General features: G+C 52.0%; 10 protein-coding genes across 10 annotated transcripts; 4 read left to right on the plus strand and 6 right to left on the minus strand.

Annotated features, from left to right (window-relative positions):
* Positions 1-593: 593 nt before the first annotated feature.
* On the plus strand, positions 594-4,173 carry LY79DRAFT_682369 (p115 like vesicle tethering protein; the record flags this gene model as incomplete). The annotated part of the gene is made up of 6 exons (XM_060564586.1): positions 594-1,574; positions 1,634-2,868; positions 2,921-3,284; positions 3,338-3,487; positions 3,550-3,660; positions 3,720-4,173. The coding sequence occupies 6 exons, from the start codon at positions 594-596 to the stop codon at positions 3,801-3,803; spliced, it is 2,925 nt and encodes a 974-aa protein (XP_060407219.1). The 3' UTR covers positions 3,804-4,173.
* On the minus strand, positions 4,173-6,447 carry LY79DRAFT_120116 (methyltransferase domain-containing protein). Its single transcript, XM_060550775.1, has 5 exons — positions 6,291-6,447; positions 5,947-6,221; positions 5,482-5,865; positions 5,302-5,418; positions 4,173-5,231 (listed from the first exon to the last, which is right to left on the minus strand). The coding sequence occupies exons 2-5, from the start codon at positions 6,194-6,196 to the stop codon at positions 4,351-4,353; spliced, it is 1,632 nt and encodes a 543-aa protein (XP_060407220.1). The 5' UTR covers positions 6,197-6,221; positions 6,291-6,447; the 3' UTR covers positions 4,173-4,350.
* LY79DRAFT_572996 (uncharacterized protein) lies at positions 6,442-7,346 on the plus strand. Its single transcript, XM_060559421.1, has one exon. The coding sequence runs from the start codon at positions 6,630-6,632 to the stop codon at positions 6,954-6,956; it is 327 nt and encodes a 108-aa protein (XP_060407221.1). The 5' UTR covers positions 6,442-6,629; the 3' UTR covers positions 6,957-7,346.
* On the minus strand, positions 7,191-9,861 carry LY79DRAFT_529631 (OPT oligopeptide transporter; the record flags this gene model as incomplete). The annotated part of the gene is made up of 8 exons (XM_060556127.1): positions 7,191-7,265; positions 7,325-7,437; positions 7,491-7,705; positions 7,780-7,925; positions 7,977-7,985; positions 8,048-9,212; positions 9,269-9,390; positions 9,475-9,861. The coding sequence occupies 8 exons, from the start codon at positions 9,859-9,861 to the stop codon at positions 7,191-7,193; spliced, it is 2,232 nt and encodes a 743-aa protein (XP_060407222.1).
* A 328-nt stretch (positions 9,862-10,189) lies between these two features.
* On the minus strand, positions 10,190-15,266 carry LY79DRAFT_573004 (WD repeat domain-containing protein). The gene is made up of 8 exons (XM_060559422.1): positions 14,931-15,266; positions 14,665-14,853; positions 12,303-14,579; positions 11,752-12,189; positions 11,448-11,694; positions 11,140-11,390; positions 10,833-11,061; positions 10,190-10,780 (listed from the first exon to the last, which is right to left on the minus strand). Exons 1-8 carry the CDS (start codon positions 15,009-15,011, stop codon positions 10,554-10,556), a joined length of 3,939 nt encoding a protein of 1,312 aa, XP_060407223.1. The 5' UTR covers positions 15,012-15,266; the 3' UTR covers positions 10,190-10,553.
* Positions 15,267-15,881: 615 nt separating this feature from the next.
* LY79DRAFT_529641 (Sfi1 spindle body protein-domain-containing protein) lies at positions 15,882-19,080 on the minus strand (the record flags this gene model as incomplete). Its single annotated transcript, XM_060556128.1, has 2 exons — positions 15,882-18,883; positions 18,984-19,080. The coding sequence occupies 2 exons, from the start codon at positions 19,078-19,080 to the stop codon at positions 15,882-15,884; spliced, it is 3,099 nt and encodes a 1,032-aa protein (XP_060407224.1).
* A 1,046-nt stretch (positions 19,081-20,126) lies between these two features.
* Positions 20,127-20,353, plus strand: LY79DRAFT_495629 (uncharacterized protein; the record flags this gene model as incomplete). Its single annotated transcript, XM_060553336.1, has 2 exons — positions 20,127-20,180; positions 20,252-20,353. Coding segments are annotated over 2 exons (156 nt in total), but the record flags the coding sequence as incomplete, so codon positions are not given.
* A 194-nt stretch (positions 20,354-20,547) lies between these two features.
* Positions 20,548-24,131, minus strand: LY79DRAFT_120323 (isoleucyl-tRNA synthetase). The gene is made up of 4 exons (XM_060550777.1): positions 23,938-24,131; positions 23,526-23,879; positions 21,763-23,464; positions 20,548-21,704 (listed from the first exon to the last, which is right to left on the minus strand). Exons 1-4 carry the CDS (start codon positions 24,010-24,012, stop codon positions 20,596-20,598), a joined length of 3,240 nt encoding a protein of 1,079 aa, XP_060407226.1. The 5' UTR covers positions 24,013-24,131; the 3' UTR covers positions 20,548-20,595.
* A 943-nt stretch (positions 24,132-25,074) lies between these two features.
* On the plus strand, positions 25,075-26,423 carry LY79DRAFT_529652 (Mo25-like protein; the record flags this gene model as incomplete). The annotated part of the gene is made up of 4 exons (XM_060556131.1): positions 25,075-25,179; positions 25,252-25,309; positions 25,374-25,855; positions 25,938-26,423. The coding sequence occupies 4 exons, from the start codon at positions 25,075-25,077 to the stop codon at positions 26,421-26,423; spliced, it is 1,131 nt and encodes a 376-aa protein (XP_060407227.1).
* Positions 26,424-26,931: 508 nt separating this feature from the next.
* Positions 26,932-27,114, minus strand: LY79DRAFT_529643 (short chain dehydrogenase/reductase; the record flags this gene model as incomplete). Its single annotated transcript, XM_060556129.1, has 1 exon — positions 26,932-27,114. A coding segment is annotated over one exon (183 nt), but the record flags the coding sequence as incomplete, so codon positions are not given.
* Between the last annotated feature and the right edge of the window lie 731 nt (positions 27,115-27,845).

Raw genomic sequence — 27,845 nt, forward strand, 5'->3', positions numbered from 1 at the left:
GACCCAAGAATTGGATGTTTCAACACTGTGTTATTAGACTGTGAAGAGCAGCTACAATAGTTGCTTGACAGGGCTAAAAAGCATACACTTGTGTGGGTTTACCTACTTTCGCACTGTATGTATTCAAATTTGCGTCAAGGAAATCAGGGACCAACCAAGCTCCGCAGGTACCTACTACTAGGCACTACACGCGTACTTCTCATTGCAGTGGCATAGGTAGTCTTGATTCACAAGTATGCTAATAACCATTAACTTTGGCAGTATACATGCTTGCTTAGTGCATATTTGTTGATCATAAGCCATAATCGATGCGGGCACTTCGCGGTATGATGCATCTAGGTTCCCTAGTAGATACTACCTACACTAGATAGGTAGGTAGGCGGCATCCTGATTCGTGGACACCTGTCATCGTACAACGCGGGTCCAAGCTCTCAGTCAACAATTCACATTTCACGAGCCCTGGCGGATCGGATCTCCTGATCTGGCCTATTTACAATTAACTATTACCCCCCTCACAGCCTCTACCTATTTTCCTTTACGCTCGCCCCATGGCATTGTTGTAGTTTCCAATGGCCGGCGCTTGACGAAACAGCATGTTTTCGATTTCCACTGCTCCGGCGAAGCAGTCGGTCGGTGAGACCATCACGGTTCTGAGTGGCCGGCTGAGTTCGGCCACCCTACTTGAGGATCGTCGAGCTGCTATACTTGGTCTGCGTAGCTTTGCCAAAGATTTCCCTGCCTCTGTCGCTTCTGGAGCTCTTCGTAGCCTCATAGGCAGCCTCAGCAACGATGCCGAAGACGTCGACACTGTCAAGGTAGTCCTCGAGACCCTGCTAATGCTATTCAGCCCCAATGAAGACAGCCCAGAGGCCTCGGAGGAGATCGCTCTATGGCTCGCTGATGAGTTCACCCAGCGCCAGGAGAACATAACTCTGCTTCTCAACTTCCTCGACTCGGCCGACTTTTACTCGAGACTCTACTCCCTGCAACTCCTCGCCGCCATCCTATCTGCCCGAACCGAGCGAACTGAAGAGTGCGTCTTCACAGCACCTCTCGGCATTTCTCGTCTTGCAGCTGTCCTCGACGATAGTCGCGAAGCTGTGCGCAACGAAGCCATCAACCTCCTTATTTTTCTCACTCCCTCCTCGACCGATATTCAGAAACTAGTTGCCTTCGAAAACGCTTTTGACCGACTTTTCAACATCATCTCCTCGGAAGGCTCTCTGTCTGAGGGCGACCGTGTTGTGGAGGACTGTCTGATTCTTGTCGCAAATCTCCTTCGGAGGAACCCCTCCAACCAGTCTCTCTTCCGGGAGTCGGGTGGTATCCGTCGTTTGGCCAACTTACTGGAAGGTGCCGAAAAGGCTCAGCGGGAGGATGTGGAGGTTGCTGCTTGGGCGCAGACCCAACGCAATCGGAACATCTATGCACTGTTGGCTGTCGTTCGTCTGTTTTTAGTAGCAGGGGCTGTTGGAACGTCGCAAAACCAGCTCGCCTTCTGGCAACACGGCTTGTTGTACAATGCCCTCCAACTGGCCTTCAGCCACGTAGCCCAGCTTCCAATCAAGGCAGAGGTTGGTTATCTCTCCCGTCAACTCATATTTTTGCTGTCCTGTTAAGATTGTGATTGCAGGCTCTAGTCACCTGCGCCGACATCATCAGGGGTAACCCTAGCCTTCAGGAGGGATTCGCCCAGCTCCAGGTCCCGTCGCCCCTCGGACCTCCTACGCCGAATGAAGCTGGCCAAACGAATGGCGTTGTCAAAGTCTACGTGATTGACGGCCTTTTGGACCTTACCCTCAGCGTGCAGGATTCAGAGGCCTTTGATCTGCGTCTTGCAGCATGCGACTGCCTCAAAGCTTACTTTCATAACCACACTGACATTCGTCTGCACTTTCTGCGAAGGGCCATTGAAGGACATAATACCGGGGCTGATGAAACTGCCAACGTGCTGACAGTTCTGCTGCGGCCCTCTTCCGACGCCGCCGTGGCCAATCCCTATCGTAGTTGGTTCGCTGCCACTATCATGTTGCATCTTGTTTTCGATAACCCTGAGGCAAAGAGCATGGCTATGGCCGTCACCGAAGGCGATGCGAAGAACGGAGAAGAAGTTGTCACGAGTATTCAGACCATTGCTGCGCATCTGATTTCCGGACTGAACCGCGAGCAAGATAGTCGAGTTGTGGTAGGGTATCTGATGCTGCTTCTTGGTTGGCTATTTGAAGACTTGGACGCCGTCAACGACTTTCTGGGGGAAGGAACCAATACTCAAAGCCTTATTCAGGCCGTGAATCATCCATACCCATCTGGTGACGTTGTTCAGGGGCTCTGCGCCATGCTACTGGGCGTGCTATACGAGTTCTCGACCAAGGACTCGCCTATTTCCCGTGCTGACCTTCACAGCATACTCGTCTCACGGATGGGACGCGAGCGGTATATTGACAAGCTGACCAAGTTGAGAAGCGATCCGCTCGTCAGGGATTTTGAAGTGATTCCTCAAAAACTTGGTAACTCGGGCTCAGGCAAGCTGCCCGATGTGTACTTTGATGCTACCTTTGTCGACTTCTTCAAGGATAATTATAGCCGCATTATCCGTGGTATAGACCGAGACCCTGGACTGGAGATTTCTGTAGTCTCGAACGGTGTTCAGAAGGGAGTTTCCCGGGAGCTCGTTGACTCTCTTCGAGCACAGCTGACCGAAAAGGACCATGCTTTACAAGAAGCGCAAGTCGATCTCGAGACGATTGGCCGGCAACTTGGCCAAGAGCAAGCCGATCACCGGCGGACTCGAGAGACGACTGCGTTGGAGTTGGCAAGAATAAAGCAGATAAACGAGGGTATACAGAGACAGCACGATGCAGAGCTACGGTGAGTACTGTTCTCTTTCATGACGGCTGATAGCTGCTGATTGCTTGGCTAGAAATCTTCACAGTCGGATTGCATCTCTCCAGGAAGAACATCAAAGGCAGGATGACCTGGCCCGAAGAAGGACAGAATCCCAGATCGCAACACTCGAACAGCAACATAAAAGGCAACTGGATGACGTCCAAAGGAATGCTGCCTTTCGAATTACGTTCCTGGAACAAGAGCTCAAGAAACAGGCCGATCAAGCTGAACAGACCGCCAAGGTACAGGCTGCCTCGCAACAGGAGGAGCATCGCAAACAGCTAGAGCAGGCGCGCAAGACGGCCGAATCAGATGCTGATCGTGTCCGCCACCGGGCAGAGGCCGACATGGCAAACCTCAAGGCTACGATTAGCCGACTCGAGGTTGACCTCATGAAGGTGAGCACGCAACGTCGACAAGGGTTTTATGCACAAGACTAATGGTTCTGCAGGCCAAGAAGACAAAGGCACAGGAACTACAAAGCGTCCGGGAAGAATTGGAGAAAAGGTTACAAGAGCAGGAGTCCTTCGTCGCCAAATCTGAGGCCCGTGTCGAGCAGCTTGAAAAAGACATGCGTGAGACTCGGGAGAAGGCAGTCCATGTAAGAATCAGTCCTCGCAATGTCGGCCGGCGAAAGAATCACTACTAACCCAGTTTCCCTAGTGTGAAGTGGCCGTCAAAAAGGCCGAGGAAGACAAAAAGACAACCCAAAACGAGCTTGACGATTTGCTCATGGTATTTGGCGACCTTGAGGAGAAAGTCGCCAAATACAAGGTCAGTAAACTCTATGCGGTGGTCGATTTTCGGTCTAGACTAAGGCAATGCTTGTGTAGGCAAAGCTTGAAGAACTTGGAGAGACCGTCTCTGACGGCGAAGATGATGAAGACGAGGAGGAGGAAGATAGCGACGAGGAATAAGAGAACAACGAGAACGGGGAGGACAATGAAGCAAAGAGCAAAGACATGAATTACTCCAAAGCGTAGCGGCCTTGTGCGCAAAAAGCCGTCCACACATATATAAGTATCCGAATCATGACCGACAACTGATATTATTGATCGAGCCTTGTCCATCAGACTCATGCTAGGGCCTTGCATGTCTTGAACAAACATACCAGAAAAGAACGGGCAATACGTAGTCTATGAAGCTGTGCCGTCCGCTTCCATAGTCAAGGCAAGCGGTCGAACCATTTGGTTTTCTCTGGTCTTCCGCCGCACAGAGCATAAAGTCCTAGATGTCCGAGAGATTAAATGGTCTGTGCTTGGCAATTGGCGCAATGTATTGATTGGCATATCATTTTAAGATAGACATTGTACACAACACCACGACAGGCCTGCGGAAGCGGCTTGCCGTTCCATAACAGTGACAAGGGCTAAATTTAATCCGGTCTCCTCACAGGATGCCCACAACGGACCATGCCTCAATAATTGCCTTGGGCAGTAAATTGTTGCTAAGGGAGGAATGTTCTTATCTCAGCTTCCAAAGCTGCGTCCTCGTCTCTTGGGTAGGCGCAGTCCACGTGTTGCTAATGGTCAGCGCGCGGGGGTTGTTTTCAGGCGCCTTGAAGACAACACGACCAGAGATTTCGGCCCCAGCCTTAGCACCAATGTTCTCCTCGAGATACTTGCTCATCAGAAAACCCTGCTTCCAGTGGGTGTCGGGACCTGAGGGCCCGGTGGTGAAGGCTACTTCGCCGGGCCGGGCCACACCCGTCTCGCCAGTCTTGACCTGCAGGCCGGCCGGGATTATATCATTGCGAGAAGTAGTAAAGAAGATGTCGAACCAGATCAGGAAACCATCCAACGATGGAATATCTTTAGATAACGTCATTTTCCACTGAGCCTCAAAGTCGAGGTCTTCGACCTTGACGGTGTGCAGATCAATGTACGAGATCTGCGAGGGGGTGCCGCAGATGCAGTCCTCAGGCATAATCTCGATACGGGCTTCGTCGTAAATGCCAGCCTTCATCGACTTCATGTCGAAGCCGTAGACGTCGTCCCAGAAGGTGACAAAATCAGTGACGTATCCAGGGTCCGATACGGGGGCCATCCAAATGGTCGAGATGCTCGGGGCAATCAGACCATCGGGTTTCAGGAAGCGGTCTCTGGCGACGAGGACACTATTCATCATGGCCTCGTAGAGTAGACAGTAGCCCATCCATTCACTGATGATGATGTCAACCTGGTCGACGGGGAGGCTGATGTCTTCGACTCTACCCCTAATGCAGGTGACCTTGTCTGCAAGCCCATTGATGAAGACATTCTCCCGGGCCTTATCGATGATGTCCGACTTGTCAACGGCAAAGACCTGCTTCGCGCCGGCTTTGGCGCAGAACATACTCAAGATACCTGTGATGTAGTGATTGCGTTGCTTAGCCGACTTGTCATTCAACCATTTCTGGCCCAGAAAAACACTCACCGGTACCGCAACCAATATCTAGTACGATCTTGTCCTTGAATAGAGACTTGTTGTTATAGACGAAGTCGCGGTATGAGTCAGTCCGGACCTTATCCTTTAACATGGTCTCATGGATATCTTAAGAGGTGATCAGTAGACCGACCAGTACGAGCAAGAGGAGAGAAGCGGGCAAAAAGGTACCGTTAGCGGCGTAAGACTCCCAGTAGTACTGAGATTCGTCCTTCCGATCTCCCTTATTATCAACGTCACGCGAGCTATCGTCCTGTGTGGCAACAGCAGTGTCGTCTCCCCAACGCTGATCGAGGGTCTGCTCGACAGCAGCGCGGTAGCTGGCGAACTGCGACTTGAGCTTCTCAAGCTCCTCTGCCAGTTGGGCTTCCCGCGAAGAAGACGGCTGAGCGGCTTGCTGGATGGCCTCTGAATACTCATCGCCCAGGTCCAACTCGGTGAGTGCCATTATCAAGGCATCATCCTCGATGACAGGCTTCATAAAGCGATCATCAGCAATGTCCTCGGCGGAGATGGCTTCGGGTAAGGTAGCGCCGTCGTGAATAAGTTGACGAACTAATGGAGACCGTTAACGTTCCGTATCGTCTTGCCCAATGCCTGGCGTCTGGAAAAGATATTGGCAGGGTAGGGAGTTACCAAAGTTGACAAGTTTAACCGTGCCAAAAAAGTCGAGGTCGAGACGGCGACGGACAGCGAGGAGGTCAAAGTTGTACTTCTCGCGACAGTGCTGTAGCATGTCGTTCATGTTGTGGAAGACTGAGTCGTCGAGCAGAGAAATGAATGCCACAGTCTCCTCCTCCTCGGGCTCGGCGTCTTCCCAGTCAGACTCATCCGATGAGCCATCCGACTCGGCGAAACCCTTGCTCTTGAGACCGTCCTGAACCATGGCGATGACGAAGGAGAATTGGTATCTTTGGTCAACCCGTCAGCCATTTGGCGGTGCTGTTAGGATCTAGGAAATGCGGTATATTGATGCTCACCTGTTCCCGCTTATTCTCGGTATAAAATCCGGGCGTTTGGCTCTATAGTTGGGCTGAGTTGATCTCACGTTCAGATTACAAGCCTTGCGTAAGTGAGTGGGCAAGTGACAATAGCACGAATGTGAGACGGATGGTTTTTTTTGTTTTTTTTTAACCCTCCAAGCAGTGTGGGACTGTGCTGGTCCAATGTGCTTAAGATCTAGATGGCGCAGATGCAGGTGCGGAAAAGGGCCCGACCTGACTGTTGATTTCAAGGTGGGATTTTAATTATTATTTCGTTGAAAATCTCGCTTTCACATTTCCCCTCCTTCATTCTCTTTCTCACTCTCTCCTGATTTTATGTCCTATTTTCTTCTTCTATATTATTGTTCTATTTGCATTTTGGGGAGATTTTCGCCTTTGGTTTTGATTTTGATTGTGGAGCCGAACTCAGCCAGCAAGGAGAGGGGAATGGCCCAACTCAGCGCAAGACGTATGTGCTCTTTTATCCGAAGGATTGACGAATTGTCATTTGTCTTCCTGTTGTTGCCCTCTCACAGGCTGGCCCATCTTACCCTTTTGTGCGCTACCTACCTACCTAGAACACACAGCCGTGCAGCCGTTCGAAGAGGGCCAATGGGGTGCTTTAGTTTCGATAAAGGCATATTCCCTGTGTCGGCTCAGTAGAGGAGCCACGGCCTACTTGATACCAACTACTATGTAAATTTGCGACTGAACAATTCGCTATAATCAACACACTGAGTATGATTCTAGCTTCAAACCCTCTCTCTCTCTCACTTATCTGTTTCCTTCTTCTCCACGCTCCTTGGCCAAGACATGCCTATACTATAGATGTCCCCACTCCACGCACTACTAGAGATTTGCATCGCAGAGTATCGTAACTCAGCCCCAATGTTAGTCCTAGTAGTGCGGCACGCCAATGCTCTGCAAGATAAGGTTAACAATACTGAGGAACCCCTCGCCAAGAATGAATCCCTAAGGAAAAAATGCATTAGTCGCGCGTCTCATCATGCGCAGTTTCCAGATGCACTTACCGAAGCCAATACAATCAACGGCGTGCCCGACTTGCCTCGTCTTGTGATCCAATACCAGCTGAGCATACCACCAATAGTCCTGGCCAAAGTGAAAGATGGCACGTTGTACATTCCTAATGCCAGCTCAGTGCCTGTACATTGCCTCTGCATCACTGCAATCACTTACCGACTGCCACAGCAATGCCTCCTGGTACGAGCGGCCGCCACACCTTACCGACCGTAGTCGTCCGAACAATCGTCGTCACGGCGAAGATGATGCCAAACCCAAGCGCCCACTCGCGAGCCATGGGTGGTAAACCTTTGCCGGTGACCAGCCTAGCCGTGAATATCCATACATATCCCGTAGGTACCTGAAATAAATCACCAGGAATGGTGTAGACCCTGGTATAGAACTTGTCAGTGGCCTTCACGCAGAAGGACAAGCCTGCAAAAATCAAATCACAGCCGAGACTCACGCTGTATATAACTGATACACAAAGGCACTGACAATGGCGCCCGCTGTCGCTCCAATTACCTGACCCCAGAATTGGGCGTTAGGTGCGGCACCGAGGAGATGGCCTGTTTTGAGATCTTGCATGAGATCACCCGCTTGCAGGGCACCCTAGACATGTCAGCTTGCATCGCAGAGAGGCTGCCCATAACATGTACATACTGCTTCGGACTATAGCAAAGGTTAGCAACGAGTCGCACAACTAGTCAGGTGTATAGTCGATGATGACTTACCACGGCACCTGCCACCAGATTGATTAACACACTCGATTTGTGCGACTGAGGAATGATGAGAGCAAAGAATAGCTGCGCAAGTTTGCTAATCCCAGACACGGGGTTAAGATCAGTCTCGCCGAGTGCTCGGACTCCCATGATGCTCAGGAGAAGTGCCATGAGAACAGCGACGACTGTCGCGTAAAGCGGAACCAGGTCGCCAAAGACGATGTGGATGGTCGCGATGCACAGCAGTATGGATAAGATGAGGCCGACTCCCACAAGCTTGTTGCTGATTTGCTGCTCCAGTGGCGCGTCTGCCTCATTCAACCGGAAATTGTCGTTCGTCGACACTGAAGCTCTGCGAAGGAGGCCTGCTCTTTGTGTTGCCCCAGGCAAAAGCCTAGAGGTACTTGTTGCTTCCTCGTCCTCGTACGTGTTCAGGGCGGAGTAGCCCGGACTCAAGCCGCGGCGAGTGTCCATATATTGTTGCCCTTCGTCGGCAGCTTGCTGCCAAAGCCCCTCGAATCCTCCATTGCGAATACGGCACGCCAGGGGCCGGGAAGCGATATAGCCAAGGCTGACGATGGCATCGGCAAGCATGATGGCTAGAGAGACCCACACAATCCAGCCTTTACTGCCAGTCTCCCAGTCGTCGATGGAGCCTGGGGCCCACCCCCGATACTTTGCCAACGGAGACAGCACGCCCCATCCGATCATCGCTCCAAGAAGCATGTGCAAAGTCGTCTCGGAGCCCATTATGATGCCCTGACCAATGTAGGCCGGGCTAGGATTCAAAGTCCACAACCAAACACTGGCAGTCTTGGTACCGAAGATGGGAATACTCCGTAGCCTAGGGAAGAAGTACGAGCAGAGCGTGTAGAAGCCCGAGACACCGAAACACATCAGCAGTAGTCTCATGTTTCGCGCCCAGTGGTCTGGTGTCCCGTTATCTGGTTCGCCGATATTGGCGTTCTCGGGGTCCGTGATACTTGCAATGCGGCTATGGTCGGACTCTGCTGCCGAGTCCGACTTGGCGTCTTGATGCGGGACCAAGCTTGCAAAGCCTCCTGATACGGCGTCAGGCCCAGCCTTGCGTGTCTGGCCGTGAAGAACCCCAATGAGCACGGCTGTACTGAACCCGCTAGGAAACCGCAGCCTCTCACGGATGATAACCTGCCGTCGGCTGGTGCCGTTATTTAGAATGAGACTCGATTGGTGGCCATTTTGCGACTGACTTACAGCGGAACGGCAAAAACGACGCCAAAGTAACAAAGGCCCAACGACCATAGAATCAGCTTCCAGAGAGGAATGATCAGGGGACCCTGTTCCTCGGGGGCTAAAAGATAATTCATGGCAGGAATCTGGATTTGTTAGCCATTGACCTGGCGTGTTTTCCCTTTATTTCGATGCATGCAGCCGGCGGAAGGAGATAGACAGAAACCTACCACACCAACAAACCCGCAACCAAGAGGCATGATGGCCATGCTTCCTGCTACGGTCTGGACGAGCACATTCTCTACAGGACTGAAGGGAAAATGCAGGTGACGAGAAAGCGCCTTGAAAACGCCGAAGCCCATCAAACTGGCCGGCATCGTCATGGTGCTTACCCAACCAGTCTGCAGGCCAAAGTACATATTGGAGAAGCAGATAACCAGGCCAACCAGAAGCCCCACTAGAATGCCACGTAGAGTGAAGCTGTGGCCGCGAATGACGGGTCCTTGCCTGAGTGCATCTTCAGTGTTGGTAATTTGCGCATGTGAAGTGCTAGGTTCGCCAACATCGCGGTCATCGTTCCCGTCATCATTGTCGCGGTATCCCCGATCAGGAGCCATGCTTCCTCCTTTGCACGGCAGCTGCTAACGCTGCGATAGAGAATCAAGAAGTCGAGCAAATGTCGCAAACCTGAGGCCGATTGCTCGATGGAGAAGAAGGGGAGCGTCGAGTATTATGGTTTTGCTATCTGATGGATCGATGCGACGATAGTGGCGGCGTGTTGACCAACCCGATGTTTGCGGAATTGCGGAGGAAGTTGCAAGTCAATTACATAAGGCAGCATGAAACAGTGTTGTCGAAACCCCTCATTGAAGCATGAAGACGATATGGGATCCTCGATCGGTTCCTTATCTCCCGAATCCCCACGTCCATGCCAAGTGGAAGCGCGCCTCGGGGAGGCAGACACAACTGCTCTAAGATTCCCTTCATCCCTGTATCTAACGCTAGTCCGGGTCCGGTGCCGGCCCGGGCAGAGCCCGGTACATGTAAGCACATACTGGACGGTGACGTAATTAGGTACTGATGGATTGTCTCCGCTTAATAAGCACACTATACTACACAGTTCATTTCCTGTGAACCCACCTCTCGTTCAACTAACAAAGCCCGGTATTTCTCAATGTCTGGCCTTCGTAGCAGGTTACCTATGCATATTGCGAGGCCAATGCCTTGTAACATAACCACATGGAAATACTGCACTGCTTGTTAGGTATGGGCCGCTGACTAGCCAGCAAAGCTCTTCCTGTGGTCACTCCTAGAACCCGAAGTTATCGAGCAACGAACTCGAATCCGGCTCCTGGAAGACTGTCGGATTCGGCTGTTTTCCCAGCACACCCGATCTTATCCCAACGTGAAGACTCGACATAGGCAAGTCTGCTACCACTAGCGAACTACGACGGCGCAACATCTTCAGCGGGTTGACTTCACCGCCTAGTCCATTTGCCGTGCTGGATGCTGGTTTTAGGAACTCCCAGTTGCGAACTGCGCATTTGTCAGCTTGAGAACTCACTCGGCGCAGCCATATGGTACATACCCAGGTCCAGACCAAGAAGATCGCAACCCATACGGTCGTAGAGCTTGGCGCTGTGAAGGACAAATTCCCACTCGACGCGTGGAGTAACCTTCGACGCCCCGCGGAGGGTTTGGAGCGTCTTTTGGCGTAGCTGCGAGTACAACACCACCAATGCCGGGTCATCTGTCAAGAAAAGTTTCGACCTCATGTCAGGCGCACATGGCGTTTCCACCAAGGTGTAAACGGGGGACTGTAGTGAAGGGCCTATGTTAGAAACAGCGACGACTCTTTGTTTACCTTACCATGGACCGACGCGGGGGCAACTTACAATGAGAGCTCTAACCGCCATATCCTTACGATTCAACATATAAAAAGCCCATGATGCAAGCCAGCGGTTGCCCTCTTTAGCTGCCACAGCGAGGACCTCCTCTTCTAATAGCTTTTTCAATACTGGACCGTGGTCGCCCTCATATACCCGTGCAATTGCCACGGCGAGCTGAAGGTCCTTGAGCTGATTCAGACAGACGCTAACGGCGTCCTGCAATTGATCAGCGAGCAGAAAGAACGCTGCTGCATACTCTACGCGCCCGAGGCGTTGTTAGCACCCAATGATGTGTGAACCCGTTTGTTACTTACCAAAACGTCGTTTACTGAGCAAGGCGTAAGCATTCTTCAGCGCTGTTGTCCGCCACTTGGGCTCTTCAAAGTTATTGGCCAGCAACTTCTGTGTTGCCCCTTGCTCTTTATTCCAGTGAGCCATACGCCACAGTCCCTGAAGGATTGTCTTCTTCTTGAGGGCCAAATAGTAGATGCTACAATCCACTGGGTTTTTCATATCACTCTTTGTGTATTCGTTGCGGGCCACATTCTCAAATTGCACACGCTAGGAGTAACATTAGCCTACCATGTACCAGTCGATAGCCGAGAAAAGCATACGCACCAAAGCATTGCGGTCACTGAGCCACATGAACATGCCGCTCTCTCGCGCATCTTCCCAGCGCACAGTGCCGTGGCATTGTTTGGTAACAAAGTCGGTGAGAATGTCTTGGCTAGTTGAATGGTAAGCCCAGTTGATTTCTCGCCACGACATCTGCATCTCGCTTGTCCGGCCCTTGCGAAGGCCGTGCTGGCGGAAAAAGAGCATGAAACGCGCTCCATTTTCATCCAGTGACCTGCGCTGCTTTTCCACGAGCCCGACACATTCAACAATGTCCGCTAGTTGAATCTGCTCGTGGCCCGACAACTGCTGAAGGCTGACCTTGGTCAGACGTTCGTTGATGGAATGCGCAATGTCCTCGCTGAACGATTCATCCGCCTCGTCGTTGGATGCTTGAAGGCTAAAGTGGGACCCCAATTGAGCTTCTGATGCTTTCGTTGCCTACCAGGAATGTCAGTGATAGATTCTTCTTCAAACCGTGATAGCAATATATTCCTCCCTTTCCCCCATCGTCGCCCACATAAGCTACATGAGCAAAATAGAGAAGTATTTACCTCGTTCATATAAAAAACTGCCGGGTCTAGGCCCAAATAGTCATCAACGCTCTCGCCGGCAATAAGGAACTTCAGTGTTTTGTGCAGAGACATGAGCACGGCCCGCACTATCGTATTCTTACCCGCGAGGATGCACTGACTCAAGAATTGTGGATGGAAAACCGGCAATGGCCCGTTAAACCTCTGAACGGCTTCGAATATGTCCCAGACGCCGTTCTTCCGGTGCGGAAGTTGCAGGCTGTTGATCAGCGAGCTAGATAAGTCGTAATCTCTCCCGTGAACAAACATCTGATTCCCAGAACCAATAACGAGATGGCCGTCACCTAGCCACGTGGAATCGCCTATGGGATGAGGCGTAAACTCACGAATACTGATCTCTCGAACTGCAGCCCAAGCCGGCCCCTTGTTCAGGTAGTCAAACCGCATTTGGCAAAGTAAAACTACCTTTGACTGGAAGCCGACGGCAAGTATCGATTGCGAATCTGGTGTTGAAGTCCAGTCAAGGTCCTGAATGGTGTTGTGCGTACCATAGTCCTGTGTGAACTCGAGTCGAGCGCCGCCAATGTCCCAGATAAATAATTGTGACCTGCTGGAATCGACGAGCGCAGCTTTCTTAAGAGTGCTACCACTAACGAGAGCCGGCTCTGAAAGGCCTGTCTCAGCTGAGGATGTGGAAAGCCACCCGACATGGTTTCCCGTTTTGTCAACTCGAGCTGTCCAAAAGTCTACTCGGCCGGTATGAGTGTAAGATATGGCGATGTCCCTGGCAAAAACATCCAGGAAGCCTGACGTTACCGGCGCAGACCCAGCCGGATCCACGGGAAGCATGTACGCGATTCCTTCAGCATCTCTCAGCTTGAACCTACAAAATTCCCGGATCGATGTCTCGTCTCGACCCTTGGAGTGAGCCTCAATACGCCCGTGAGAGTACCGAGGTAGATTGACCTCCCATACAAGTCCTTCCTGCTCCGAGGTAATCGTGGCAATCTGGGCAACGGCATAGTCCTGCATCCTCTGTCGCGGCAGTATCAGGAGACAAAGCGGTTTCCCTGACACTTTGTATGGCTGGCGATCCAACAACGTTGCTTTTTGTGGCCGACAATCCCATAAGGAGATGGTGTTATTTTCCAGGAACATGACGAAGCGACCCTTGCGTAGAACGCAAATACGATGAATATAAGCATTCCCCGCAATAACGCTCTGGCGCAAAAGGCTAGTCCTGCTGTCCTCAGCATGCGTCCAGACAATGCTTTCGCCCTCCTCTGTTCTAGACACAACAGCTCTACCACTGAAGTTCCGAACCATTTTCTTGATGGGTGCCGAATGGCCGGACCAAATACAGCGGCGAATGAGGCGGTTCTCTTTGTCAACGGCGCCGAGAAAATCTACCAAGCTCGCTTCGTAAACATGAATCTGGCCATCAAAGTCATGGGCTAACACACGCAACATCCCAGTCTGTCGGTCGCAATAGCTCTGTACCTGAACGTGCTGATCAGACCGAAAGTCGAACAGATGCAACTGGAATTCAGTGACTTTGACGGCAGTATTGGACTTGTTCGTCCTGCAGCCGACGTCCTCGAAAGCGTAGACGACCATGTTTCCTGCTCCATCGAAAGCAACACACAGCTCGGGGCTATTATTTGCAAGAGCTATCAAGTTCTCGAGAGCGTCGTCACGCTTCCCTTCCTGAACCGGACGGCGTTGAACAGTTAACTCTGTTGAAGCTGTGATCTCTCTTCCGTCAATGACGAAGGCAAGTAGTGGTGCTGCAGTAATGGCAGATTTGAGACTTTGATCCCGGAGAGACGAGGCTAAGTCGATAGCTCCCCACAGATTCATGTGCCCCAAGGTATGCGTATCTGCGCCGGTCCAAACGCGGACTAAATTATCGGTGCATATAGTATAGAGGGCGTTTTCGACGGTTTGCCCAGCATGATAGGGCTTTCGCCATCGAAGGCCAGTCACTACGTCCGGATGGCGCAGATAGGCCAGGTCGAAGCGTACATCTTCGGCTCCATAAGTTAACCGGCGCCAGATCTTGACTAGGCAATCCTGAAGGCCGACCGACGCTATGTATGCAGAGTCGTAGGAGAGCTCTGCAAGCTTCAGGGGGTTCGGGACAGGTTTTTTCCATAGTTGCGCTGGCGCGTCGGTGGTTTGGTACAGGTAAAGGGCGGAATGTGCAACAAGAAGCTCTTCAGTGCCACCCCAGCTCAATGAGATGCCACTGGCGGCATAATGACCATCGGGAAATGGGAATGATGATTGGAGACCCCACTGGAGCGCAGATATTTTGTTAGCTGTTGCGTACAGGCTGGCGAAGAACAATGGTGACGGGAGAGAAGCTGCGGGTCCAGCACACCTTTAGCGCATCTTCTGACTGTCCGAATGGTCTGTAAACCCTCACGACGGAGTCGGTACAAGTGGCAATCTTGCCTGAAGATTCGTCGAATGCTACGGCCTGCAAGTGGCTCGGATCGTCGTCGTATATGGTCTGGATAATAGTATCGGAGTCACCGAGAATGGTGAATGCACTGCCAGTTATGTATACCTGCATAGCCAGTCGTCAGCGCCATATGCCACCATAGCAGCGATGGGAGGAGCGAGTGCAATGCTCCAGCTGCTCACATTGAAGTGTCTCGAGTCCCAGAAGCCCGTCGTAAGAGCTTGAAGCCCGGACCTTGGCCTGCCAGGGAGCACTGCTCTCATCCTACTAGCAGGATAACCGCAGCAGCATTGCTCAAGTGGATGGCAGGGCGCAAAGGCCGAGGTGATGCAGTACTGGTTGTGTTGTTTGGATGTCGTCGAATGCCGTTGTTAGAGGATGCCTCGGAGCTCTTGGTCTGGAAAGAGGTGTCAAACTGTACGAAAGGTGGATGGATGCAAGTGGAAGGGTTGGGGAAAATGCGGTTTAGGTGAGGTAGGTAGCTCAAGTAACGTAAGGTGCTTCAACTATGACTCTGGAGGACAATTAGGCTATACGTACCTCTACTCATCAAGGCGCAGAATGTGGGGTCAGGGCGGCATGTCGCAATGCAACGCCCGTGATAAGATAAAGCACCCTACCTAGCTGTCTGAACATTGACGCCAGATGCTGCGGCACTTCTGCTTGGCCCTTTTTTTGCCATGGCGGCAGAAATGCCCTCATCAGCTTCACGAGCTACTTCAAGGTCTCTCTCTAATACCAAAGAGCTTCTTCAGCTTCTAAAGTAGCCGCGCAGCAACACAAGGATATTGATTAACATTCTCACAATCTTTAGACACAGCACAGCACCTCATGCAGTTGGAGGCTTGGCTATTGCGTCTTTTCGCTTTAGTTAAGCTTAAGTACCCAAGGTACTGACTTTGTACTAAGCTATTTGATGTTAATCATCTACACTAAGAATGTCGAATCGCGAATAACTTCCATTCACAGCCCCTACCAATGTGCGATAGAGTACCGCCTGGTTATACTTGCCAGTGGTTTCCAGTAATAAAGCAAGCAAATCTTTGGAAGACCCCATATCATGTAAACCGTGATCGTTAAGGCCAATGGCTGTCGCCTTGTCCATAAAAAAAGAAGAAAAAAATCATCATTCATCACTCCCCTCTACTCGAAGCCTCTGGCCTACTTTCATTTCCCGCTCGTCGAGTCTCTGCCACGGAGAGTCTTTGTGCCTGTGCGAAAGAAAGTCTGCTCAGCTGACCCGTAGGAACTGTAGGTACGCTCTTGTTGTAACGCTCCCGGAGCTCTCGCTCAAACGGCGTCGGTAGCGGCGCGAACGGTGTCATGGACGGTAGCCTGACAGAAGACGCCATACCGGTCCATCGCGTTGGCGTATCCATGACGACTCCATCGACATCAGTCGCGGAGCCGGCGCCGTCGTGATCCTCTTCTTCAGCCGTTGGACCAACCTCTTGTATCCTAGAAGCCCTGAGTGACAAGCCTCCACTTCGTTCATGCACTGCCCTAGAAAGTGGCACGGCGCTGTGGCTGAGGCCAAAACCAGCACCTCTCCGAGAACTGGCAAAGTTGGCTCGAGTGGCCATTGACTGTTGTGACATGGAAAAATCCCTATCCCCTTTCCAATGAAGCAGGAGCCGCCGTGCCACTTTCTTCCTGTTCCTTTCCCGGACATCAAGTGCAACGTATTCGCGGCTTTTAAGCTGTAGCAAAGTCGACTGCCACTGGCTCCAATAACGAGACTCGAGCGTTACTCCCCAGGCTTGTTCAGCACGGGTTTGCATCCCTGCGTGATCCTCTGACATCCTCTGCCACTCCCCGACCCACGCGGCTGTCAAAAGCCTGCCTGCTCCCCAGTCATTGCTGCTCTTGTCTCGCCATGCACACAGCATACGAGCGAGACGATCCCGATTCATCGCATCGTGATGTTGGTGCGTCTCCCAGCTAATATTACCATGAGCACGAGTAGCAATCTTCCACCGACTGAGATAGCCTTTGGTAAAGGTGGCCTTGACGTGTTGCCTGCATCGCGCATATGATTTTCGAGTATTGGACCTCCAGGAGGCCTTTGAGCGCCATGTCTTCAATGCATGCGTAACACTGACATAGAAACAGCCGCGCTTCGCCCACATATGGAGGCTTCTATTACGGGCAACGTCGACATGCCATGACTCTAGGGCCTTCTGAGCGCATTGATGCACCGCGAAATGTCGCGAAGTTGTGCTGATCTTGGCGACCGCTATAGTTTGCTGTTGCCAGTTTTCTAGGACCTTTGTCTTGAGCATGCGATCTGAAATGTTTCCGAAGTAGCTGCCCCCTCGCAGCGATCGGGGCAATTTGCGGCTAGTCTGATGATGATGGTTGACAGAGCTTCCATCGCCACAGCCGTTAGCTCGGCCAAGGGATGGTGGCGTCCGACAGGCGCTTTGCCACCTTGACAAGGAGTTGCGAATCAATCTTACTCCCATCCTGGCCCTGAAGATTTCGACCCGCGTTTCCAGATGCCACTGGCTCAGTGAATCGCGTACGACGTTGAAGCGACGGAATGATGAGACGTTTTTATGGTGCATTGCCACCTGACGGTGCCATGTCTTGATAGCTTGAGACTGCTCGTGTCTGTGATGTAGGGTATCCGAATGGGTGTGTAATTTTTGTACACTTGCGCACGCCGATTGCCAGTGTTGCAAATAGCTGTTCAGAGAACGGGGGGGATGTTGAGGTCGATTATCAGTCAGGCAGGAGGCGAACCACTTAGTGAGAAGGTTCTGGGCAAGTTTGCGCTGAGCATGAGCTGAGGCATAGTGCTCCATCACACTATCTTCATCGGCTCGTGTGAGCCAGAGGGCCATGAGACGAGCGGCGAAAACGCGGCGGCCTCTGAACCTAGTCTCAGCCGTCACGAGCTCCCACGAATCGAAGTGACGCATCCGCAGGATATGTCTCCTGGCCACGGCTGTTCGTTCGAGCCTGTCCAGGGCATGCTGTTTCCAGTGAGATATTCCTCTGAGGAGTAAGAGATACCCAGCCGCTTTTCCTGCTCGTCGTTCCAGTAGAGCATATCGCGCCTCCGCTCCCAGGTCTTCCTCTGGCTGTGGATCGACTACTTGTACCTCTACGCGATATTCGCCATGTTTATCAGAGTGGTTTTTAGCTGGCTGATCTTGCTCGGCAGGAGGTTCGACAGGTTGTTGAGTGACAGGTTGTTGGGTGACAGGTTCCTGGATGGCAACATCAGGCTCAGGAGATTGTTGAACATCAAGTGTGTGCCCCACCGGCTCTTTCGCCATGGGCCCAGCCTCAGACTGAGCAATTTCGCCTCCATCTTGAACCGGTTCAGTGGGGCTATCGGGAGGCAACAGCCAGTTCACCGTTCGCACAGGCTTGGACTTGACGGAGAGCGCGGGCGTCTCATTTCCGTTCTTCACTGGACGGGCGTTGAGGGCTTCGACGGGCTGAACCGTTGTGTCGCTTGCGCCACGTTGCTCGTTAGTACCGGCGAGTGACTGATGGCTAGGGTGGGTTTGCTCCGTGTCTCCAGCCGTAGACGGCGTATAGTTTTGTGGTGGTTTGATTTGTCTAGCGGGCTCTACGTTCGAATGGTTCGTTCCCGCACCCCCGTGTGTCAGCCTTGGGGGAGATGTGGAATCGTCCAAGTGATATGTCTCGGAAGGCTGTGAACGAGGGAGAGATGCGAACTCTTGCCGTTGGACTGGCTGGAAGACTGGGTGATGCTCTCCAGAAAGATCGTCCAAAGATGCGCCAGAGTTTTCATCTGTCGCCGTGAGGGCTGGTGATGGCTGGGAAGACCCTCTGTTGCTAGGGTCGTCGTGATACTCCGGGCCATCGTCGCGGTCTGACAGCACTCTGGAGCCGTCGCTGCGACTGTCAAACTCGAGTCCGATGCCCATCCTGGACAAGACGGCACGAAGTTTTTCCAGTAGAGATCCATCACCGCGCTCGCCGCCGATCCGGAAGACGAGGCGGGAAATGTGGTGGTCTTCCTCCGGGTCGACACCGTAGAGCGGTAGGACGGCATCGTATGCTTGGAATAGTGCGTTTGTTGCCAATCGTTCACCCTCGGGAAGGAGTTCGAGGTTCTCCTGCGCGGCCGCGACGACATCATGCAGAATAGCGATTTCTAGGAATTTTTGTCAGTCGCGTTGTGTTTGTAGTTTTGCAGTTCGCCGGACGCGTATATAAGCCGAAGCGCAGTGTCTACTGGCCCGAGGCGCACTTACCTTCGTCACTATAGTAGGAATCGGAGCTTTGGACAGACACGAAGCTGGATATGCCGTCACGGGGAGCCAGCGCTGGGCGATGCGGCAGCGACGGCATGTGAAATGAAGCCGAGCTGGGAGCATAATAAGGTGATGGTAAAATGGTTTGCAGTGGTGATAGGAGCTGGGTTTGCGAATGCAACCGTAGTCGCGTCGTTGATATCAGAATCCAAGGTTGGGTTAGAGGTATCGGAAGCCAAATATGCTAAATACATTTGATCGCGACAAAAGCGTGTCGTTGGCAAAAGCGAAAAAAGAGAGGGAAGGGCGTGTATCAGCCCAGAGAAAATTATGATGGACTTTAATGGGATGGGCGGGTGGGTGTTCAGCCGCGTTGCAAGAGATGCAGCAAAGTGCTATGAGAATGGGGATCAATGACGATGAACCGGGTGTGGCGCTTTTCAGCCTGCCATGTCCACCGCGCGCGAGTAGGTTGCAGGGGAATTGCAACTCTGCCGACGATGAGGGCGAGGGCGAAGGTCGAGCGAAGAAGGGTCGATGGGGGTGAGGTTCGAGATCAAAGACGGCGAACGGGGCCAAGTATTCATCAAGCTCCCCGACCTCCCGTTTTCTCTCACCTGGCACTGTCCCACCAAGCACAGTTTCTGTTTATTTTGCGTCCACGCTTTCTGCTGGGCGGTAGGCAACCCGGCCCCCAGTGGGTACGCTGTTGTTGACTGGGCTGCACTGTAATCCTAGTATCGCGACGGAATCCAATTCGCCAATGAGCTGCACCCTGTGTCAATGTGGTCCGAAACGTCTACCAAGGTACCACCTACACTACCGATCTAGGGCCCCGCCTCGGCTCAGTCTGTACTATTAAGCAGGACACTCGAGTATTCTCTCGCTCTCTTTTTTCTGGCTACAAGCATAAAACCACCAGCCACAACCCCTCTTGTACCATTCCTAAGACAACCCAAGCCTCGCCATCTACCTGTCTCCTTTGAGTGCCTTTTCATGAGGTGGATAGACAATAGAACCATTCACCCAGCTTTGCACAACACATACCCTCATCTTGCGTCGTACCGTATCTTATTCATCCACTTCACGGCTAGGTCTCTTGAAACCCTATAATTAAGACAAAGAAAGCCAAGCACCATGGTCCGCCCGCGGCCTATCCAGAAGTTCGCCGTCGCAGTTGGCCAATGCTCGGCTGAGGTCGGTTCCCTCCTTGAAATATCTTGAACATAAACATGGCCTTAGTGGCAAACGTGCTGAGCAATACGCAGGCCTCATTGTACGGAAAATGCATTGTTGCGGACTACAATGCCATCCACAAGGACAAGTGCTCGAAGGAATTTCTTAGGTTAAAGGATTGTTATCTGGTAAGCCCGCCATCAACTGATATCTCTCAACACACCTCTCATCGAGTCAATTGCATCACTAATACCGGTCCATCCATAGGCCGCCGCTCGACAGGCAAAATGAGCAGGCCAGAGACACAAAATATACCAATGAAATTGCAAGGGTCTATTTGATATTTCCCACTTATTGGGCCCGACGTCTTCATTGGCCATAGCCAGGAGTCATCTATTATGTCCAAGCTATGTCATGCAACCCCGACATATCGTTTCTACAACTCAAGCAGACGAAGCAAAAACGTCGCACGCTGCACCTCCTGCTCCTCTTCCATGATCACTCTCTTCTGCTGTGTACTCGGGACCTCACCCTCCACATCTGCAATCTCGTGCTTGTCAACCGGTCTTCGCAGCGCCTTTTCGATAACCTTGCTTTGCGACACGAACACCTCCTCGAGACCAATGTTGTCGGGATCGCTGATGACCTTGTACTCCATCTTGATGTCGTCAGTCGGCTGGAGCTGCGCCTTCTTTCTCAAGCGTTGCACACGGTTGATGACCTCTCGGGCAAGACCCTCGTGCGCGAGCTCAACATACAACTCCGCGTCCAAGATGGTAAGTACATCGTTGTCGGAGTTGGTCTCCAAGTTCTTGGAAGACTCGTCCTCCTTCAACCCCCGCCTCACTACAAGGTCGCCCTCCTCTAGCTTGATTCCATCGACAAGGATCTCTTTCTTCTCCGAGTATTCCTTGACAGCATCGCTGCTGAGAGTCGGCAGCGCCTTCTTGACGCGCGCCATGTCCTTCTTGAGCTTCTTGCCCAGCACTGGCCAGTCTGCAGTCACACTGTACTGGACATTATACTTGGCCTCGTCTGACGTGAGGACTAGGTCTCTGACATTCATCTCTTCCCTTATGTAGGATGATAGGGACCCAAGGTCCTCCAGGTACTGAGGGTCGCGGTGGATGACCACAAGCGTTTTAAGTGGCGTTTTGAGACCAACAGCCCTTCTCTCGCGAGAGACTCTCACCAAGTCGATGACCCTCTGCATTCTACCGACTCTGCGCTCAACAATTTCATCGAACAGCTCCTTCCGCACCTCGGGGAACGGTAGGAAGTGGACACTCCGCGCGTCCTCAGCCTCGGCCTCCTTAGGGATAAAGGGGCGCAGCTTCTGATATATGGTATCGGTGATGAAGGGGGTGAAGGGAGCAAGACCACGACACAGCGTGAAGAGAACTTCAAATAGCGTGTTGAGCGCATGCTGAGTATCCTGAACACCGTTCTCGCCCTTGAGACGTCTTCTGTTCAGCTTGATGTACCAATTTGTAGTGTTTTCAATGAGTCCGAGCAGACGCGGGACGACAGTGTAAAGGCGGTACGCTGGTGGATAGTTGGTATGTTAGTGGAGCTATAGATTCGAGAACGGAATACAACATACCACTCATCTCCTCATTGACGAACTGCAACAAACTCTGACAACTGGCCAAAATCCAGCGATCCATGACGTTTTCATTGCTTGCCAGAGCCTTAGGGTTCCAAGCGTAGTCGATGCTCTCGACCTTCTTCAGCAAGGACACCTGGCCCTCAAAGAATTTGTAACTGTTCCAGAGGGGCAGCAGAACCTTCTGCACAACCTCCTTCACGCCCGACTCCTTGAAGCGCAGGGGCTCAGCTCGCACAACAGGGGAGTTGATGAGGTAGAGACGCAGGGCATCAGAGCCGTACTTATCCATGACCAAATCAGGCACCGGATAATTCTTTAAACGCTTAGACATCTTCTTTCCGTCCTCCGCCAGAACTATGCCGTTGACAACGCAGTTCTTGAAGGGAATGCGGCCGAAGAGATGTGTGCCTAGTACGAGAAGGGTGTAGAACCAGCCCCTTGTTTGATCCAAGCCCTCGGCAATGAAGTCACCAGGAAAGGACTTCTCAAACTTGTCGACGTTCTCGAAGGGGTAGTGTTGACTTGCGTATGGCATGCTACCGGACTCAAACCAGCAGTCAAAGACTTCCTCGACACGTTTCAGGGTACCCTTTCCCATCTTACTGGGGATTGTGATGTGATCGATGTTGTCGCGATGAAGGTCAGTCAAGTCCCCAGTATAGCCACTCAATTCCCGCAGCTCCTTGATGCTACCGACGCACACCCGCTCTTCCATGTCCTCGCTGACCCAGAGAGGAATTGGGGTGCCCCAGTATCGGTTTCTCGAAACATTCCAGTCACGGGCATTCTCAATCCAACTGGCAAAGCGGCGCTCCTTGACGAAAGACGGCACCCAGTGCGAGCCCTTGATATTCTCTAGCATCTGGGGAACGATCTCAGGAATGCGAACGAACCAAGACGGGACCGCGCGGTAGATGAGAGGAGTATCGGATCGATAGCACATGGGGTACGAGTGCTTAAGCGTAGAATCAACCACGATCTTTCCGGCGGCCTTCAGGTGCTTGATGATATGCTTATCGGCCTCCTTAACATGCATGCCAACAAAGTCGGAAATGCGGCTCGTGAAGTGGCCGCTGTCGTCGATCGGATCGGGAGGGGGTCTGTTTTCGGTGACGATGCCTGCGGCCAGGGCGACGTTGTAATCGTCCTCGCCGAAAGCAGGCGCCTGATGAACAATGCCAGTACCGCTGTCATCAGTGACATACGTGGCATTCAAAACTCGGAATGCGACGTCCTTGTACTCGTCGTAGAAGTAATTGAATGGGGGCTCGTACTTCCATCCGATCATGTCTTTGCCCTTGATTTTTTCAAGAATCTTGAACTTTGCCTTCTTGATATCCTTGTAGAGAGTACCAAGGAGTTTCTCAAGTAGAATGTATTTCTTGCCAGACTTCTCGTCAACGATCTTGATGTACTCGAAGTCAGGGTGAGCAGCCAAGCCGAGATGAGACGGCAAGGTCCATGGAGTCGTCGTCCAAGCCAGCAAGTTGGTCTCGGGGTCGTCCTGCAAGGGGAATGTGATGACGATGGCAGGATCGTTAACATCTTGATAGTTTTGGTTGGCCTCAAAATTGCTCAGTGCTGTCGTCAAAGCCGTGGAATAGGGCATCACACGGTGTCCCTGGTATACGGCACCCTTGTCGAACAGCTGCTTGAAAACCCACCATTCAGACTCCATGAAGGAAGGATCCATAGTCTGGTAGGGCGCATGTCAGCATAAAGTGGCCGATAGAAAAGCGACGGTAAACAAAGCTTGCCTTATAGTCATTGTCAAAGTCGATCCAGCGACCGAGTCTCTCGACGGTATGACGCCACTCTTCGCTGTAGCGCATGACGATGGATCTACATTCGGCATTGTAATTCTTCAGGCCAAGCTTCATGACGGCGGCCTTGCCAGAGATACCCAGTTTCTTGTCAATTTCGTGCTCAATAGGCAGGCCGTGAGTGTCCCAGCCAAAACGCCTCTCGACGTGGAAGCCCTTCATGGACCAATATCTTGGGATAATGTCCTTGATGGTCGAGGCTAGCAGGTGGCCGTAGTGGGGAAGACCGGTAGCAAAGGGAGGGCCGTCGTAGAATGTGTAAAGGGGCTTGCCCGTGGTTAATTCAAGCTACAAGGAGATCGTCAGTATGGCGGCCAAACCGTATTTTAACACGAAGCAAGCTCACCTGGCGCTCAAAAGCTTTGATCTCGCGCCATCTCTGGAGCACAGCCTCCTCTTCCTTGGGGAAGTCGATAGACATGATTTCGACGGTGGGTGGTATCGGGGATCAAAGGCGAAGGCAGTGGGTGGCGGTAAGATTCATTCGCCGACGACCTTGGCCGTTGGTGTTTCGTTCAGACGAAGAGGGGTGAAGAACCTCCTGCCACCGGCCGATGTACGAAGTCGAGGTTTTGGAAGAGAGAAAGAAAACGGCTCTGGGGAAGTAGGAGGAAGGCTCAGGAGGGATGGAGTGACTCAAAGACCGAGAAACAATGCGCTCAGGATCTTTCGGTTGTGTGTGTGTGTGTGTGCGTGTGTGGCTTTGGAGGCAAGGTAGTTGGAGGGGTCACTGGCTCTTTTCGTGTGAGAGGTGAGTCAGTGGGGTAATTTTTTCCAATTGACTTATCTCGAGCGCGGGGCAATCGGTCGGATAGCGTATGTAGTGGCTTCACTATATATCAGCTTACTAATGTAACAGAGTTGCTGCTGCCAGTCTAATGCCAGACACAGACCCTGCAGCAGTATTGCCCACCTAAGGCACTAGACCAACCCAAAAGATGCCCAAACAAGCGAGGTACCTCTAGCCTCCAGGAGGTACCTGACCTACCTATCCAGGAGGTGTCTTGAGTCTCTGAGCAACCGCTGTCATCGCGCAAGCAACGCCGCCAAGTCCTCCCCGGCCAGAACGTCGCCCATTCACTCCATGACAGTTATAGTAAACAACACCCGACTCGACTTGATCTAACGCTACGTCGGTTGTCTTCCTCTCATCTGTTGGACCTCTTTCCCTCTCAATTGTGTATTACTCCATTGTGCTAGAAGCCAATATCAACCAAAATCCTACGCACACTTCGTCGACCAAGGCCTCTGACACAGTACCCCTCTCTTGAACGAACCGATCTCTGAGGCTAGTCATCCCCGGAGTCAGGTGCCATCATCGACAACTCTGATCAGGAGCTGCTCGTTACCTTCTGCACCCAACCGTCATCCACTCACAGCCCTCGTGCTCGACCGATTCGACTAGACTACTCTTGATCCCGTCCGTCAGGACTTCCGACAATCGCCGCAGAATCTCAAGCTACGCATCCTTGCTTCCGCTACCATGTCATTTCTCTTCGGCAGGGCCAGAACTAGGCCCGCCGTTGACCTACCCAAGCAGGCGAGAGATCATGTGACGAAGCTCGAAGGCCCAAATGGTGTCGCCAAGGTTCGATTCATGCTCTTCATATCGTCTAAACCTGTTCTCGAGCAGGACCACTAACGTGCTTCTGTTCCACAGGCCGAAGAGCTCGCCAAAGTCCTCAACCAGATGAAATTTACCCTACAAGGCACTCATGGTAACTATGCTCCTTGAGTTCTATACTTATTGCAGCTTGCAGCCCCCGACTGACATCGATACAGAGTCCGACAGCAGCCCCGAACAAATATATCAGCTCGTCAGTGGCCTTATTGAAGAAGACCTGCTCTACCTTCTTGCCGTAAACCTCTGGCGCCTACCCTTTGAGTCTCGCAAAGATACACAAGTCATTTTTTCCTACGTTTTCCGGTTCCGTCCACCCACCGCCTCTCCGAAGAGCGACCCTCTAGCCTTATCCTACGTCGTCAATAATCGCCCGCAAGTGCTGCTCGAGCTATGCCGAGGCTACGAACACAAGGAGAGCGCAACACCTGCCGGGACTGTCCTTCGCGAGGTCCTGAAATCGGAGGCCGCGGCAGCTATAATTTTATACGATGATGATGAGGAGTCTGGGTCCAGTAGCAAGGGTATCAACCTCATAGATAGGGACCGCCGACAGAGTGGCAACGGTGTCTTTTGGAGGTTCTTTGACTGGGTCGACAAGAGCTCCTTCGAGGTGGCGGCAGATGCTTTCACCACGTTCAGAGTGAGTTTTTATACTTTGCCAAAGAGACGATCGCTTAGACCTCTTTCGAAATCCTGTTTGTCTAACATTGCCTGTGCAATAGGAATTGCTCACAAAGCATAAGGAACTTGTTCCGAGATACCTGTCGGTCAACTTCGATCTATTCTTCGACAAGTACAATAACATCCTCGTACAGTCCAACAGTTATGTCACCAAGAGACAGTCTATCAAGCTCCTTGGCGAGATTCTGCTGGATCGATCGAACTATAGCGTTATGACCGCCTACGTAGATCGCGGGGAGCACCTCAAGATTTGCATGAACCTTCTCAGAGATGATCGCAAGATGGTGCAATACGAGGGCTTCCATGTCTTCAAGGTCTTTGTGGCTAACCCGCATAAGTCTATTGCCGTCCAAAAGATCTTGCTGATGAACCGGGAAAAGCTTCTCACTTTCTTGTCTCATTTCTTGGAAGACAGGACCGATGACGAGCAATTCATTGACGAAAGGGAATTCTTGATCAAACAGATCAGAAACATGCCGCCAAATCCAGTGGCGCCTCAGAGGCACGGCATGCCGGGTGGTGGTTAGAGGATGGCAAACATGCAGAAAAGAGTAGTTACCGTCTCATCATGTGGGGTTTGGAGACAGACTGGGCAAATAGTCTTTCCCGTTCTATGGGTTGTGGAAGAGCCGTATTTTGTGGTTGGATCAAGGCCGACGGTAAGGTTGTGCGGCAATGGAACATGCATTTGCGTCCGGCGTTCGAGGTGGCGTGGAACCTCCAAGCCAAGGCATCAAACATGAGGCTCATCAAGACTGTACCCAGCTACATTCGACAAATTGCAGCAAAGGGAGTTACCTGTTTTCTTGTTAATTTATTAATACCCTCCGGCACTCGCACCTCATTGCTGCTTTTCAGCTCATGCTTGTACTGCCCCCTTGAAATCCTCGCACCTACTCAGTGGTAGCCATTCTTCGACGACCAAAGCATTACCATACAATCGAGTTCCCCCGTCATCTCTCTTTATGGGCACAGGCGTTGAACAAGCCCATGCATGGCCTTGTATCCCAGACACTCGGCAACTTGCTCTGGGATCTACGCGGCCACTGACTTCTCCGCGTCAGACTTTGAGCCCGAGACTTCGGTAAAGGCCCAACCAGGGGCCAGAAAGTACACCCATATGACCATGTTCCTCAAGTGAAGTGACCTACGCCCGGCGAGATTCATGACAGCCGCCTTGCTAGCGTTGTAGGCAGGATTATTCGGTAGGTTCGTGATATCCTATCTGTAGCTTGTGATGGTAATGGCCGAATTGGACGACTGCATGTCTCTTACGGGCTATAAGACGTAGTAGGCTGCTGATGATGCCATCAATGATGTGGTACAAGTCGGTGTCGAGGATCTTGCGGGGGCTGATCGGCTCTTACCAGCTAGAGTTGCCTCCTGTCCTAGTGTAGACAACCAGGAGATTGATAAGTATCTAAGAAGCCGTAGTAGTAAGCTCTCGAAAAGTTTGGCATGCCAGTAGTTTATGCCCGAGAGGTCCACAAACCTCCGAATGAGCCAATCTCCGTGTCGCGATCGACAATGATGACCTTCATGCCGTGATGGTCACATACCTGGTCAATATCTAGACCGACACTCCCATCACCAACCGTGATAACGGGTAGAAGCGAAGATAGATGACATGTCGAATCTTGTGAAAGTGTCAGCAGGAAAACCATGCAATGCGTAAGATAGGCAGTCTCAGTCTTGGAGATCACATTCGCTCTAAGAAATCAAACGTCTCCAAATTGGAGCAATACTACCCAGCGGGATGCCATCATCGAGCCAGTCCCGTCTACAAGGAAAGCGCCGCAACGGAATTGGTTTAGCTTCATCACCGAACATCCCGCCCAATTAGAGACTCCGGCGCTAATACCTGGAAGGATCGGAACCGCACCCTTTGTGGAGAACTCCCCTGTCGATTATCCAATGCATTACGGGAGAATAAGTTGATATTGCACGTC

Source organism: Colletotrichum navitas (genome assembly GCF_030913465.1).
Source record: "Colletotrichum navitas strain CBS 125086 chromosome Unknown LY79scaffold_173, whole genome shotgun sequence".
NCBI classification, from domain to species: domain Eukaryota; kingdom Fungi; phylum Ascomycota; class Sordariomycetes; order Glomerellales; family Glomerellaceae; genus Colletotrichum; species Colletotrichum navitas.

Bases quoted from the DNA above. Each gene is read 5' to 3' on its own strand.
- LY79DRAFT_120323 (XM_060550777.1), bottom strand. From the start codon at position 24,012: ATGTCTATCGACTTCCCCAAGGAAGAGGAGGCTGTGCTCCAGAGATGG. The intron at 23,880-23,937 runs GTGAGCTTGCTT...ATCTCCTTGTAG, and splicing joins TCAAAGCTTTTGAGCGCCAG to CTTGAATTAACCACGGGCAA. The intron at 23,465-23,525 runs GCAAGCTTTGTT...GCGCCCTACCAG, and splicing joins ACTTTGACAATGACTATAAG to ACTATGGATCCTTCCTTCAT.
- LY79DRAFT_573004 (XM_060559422.1), bottom strand. From the start codon at position 15,011: ATGAGAGCAGTGCTCCCTGGCAGGCCAAGGTCCGGGCTTCAAGCTCTT. The intron at 14,854-14,930 runs GTGAGCAGCTGG...CTGGCTATGCAG, and splicing joins GGGACTCGAGACACTTCAAT to GTATACATAACTGGCAGTGC. The intron at 11,695-11,751 runs GTGCGTATGCTT...TGTTACTCCTAG, and splicing joins TCAGTGACCGCAATGCTTTG to CGTGTGCAATTTGAGAATGT.
- LY79DRAFT_120116 (XM_060550775.1), bottom strand. From the start codon at position 6,196: ATGGTTCAGGACGGTCTCAAGAGCAAGGGTTTCGCCGAGTCGGATGGC. The intron at 5,419-5,481 runs GTACCTTTTTGC...TCACCTCTTAAG, and splicing joins GGAGTCTTACGCCGCTAACG to ATATCCATGAGACCATGTTA. The intron at 5,232-5,301 runs GTGAGTGTTTTT...ACTACATCACAG, and splicing joins AGATATTGGTTGCGGTACCG to GTATCTTGAGTATGTTCTGC.
- LY79DRAFT_572996 (XM_060559421.1), top strand. From the start codon at position 6,630: ATGTCCTATTTTCTTCTTCTATATTATTGTTCTATTTGCATTTTGGGG.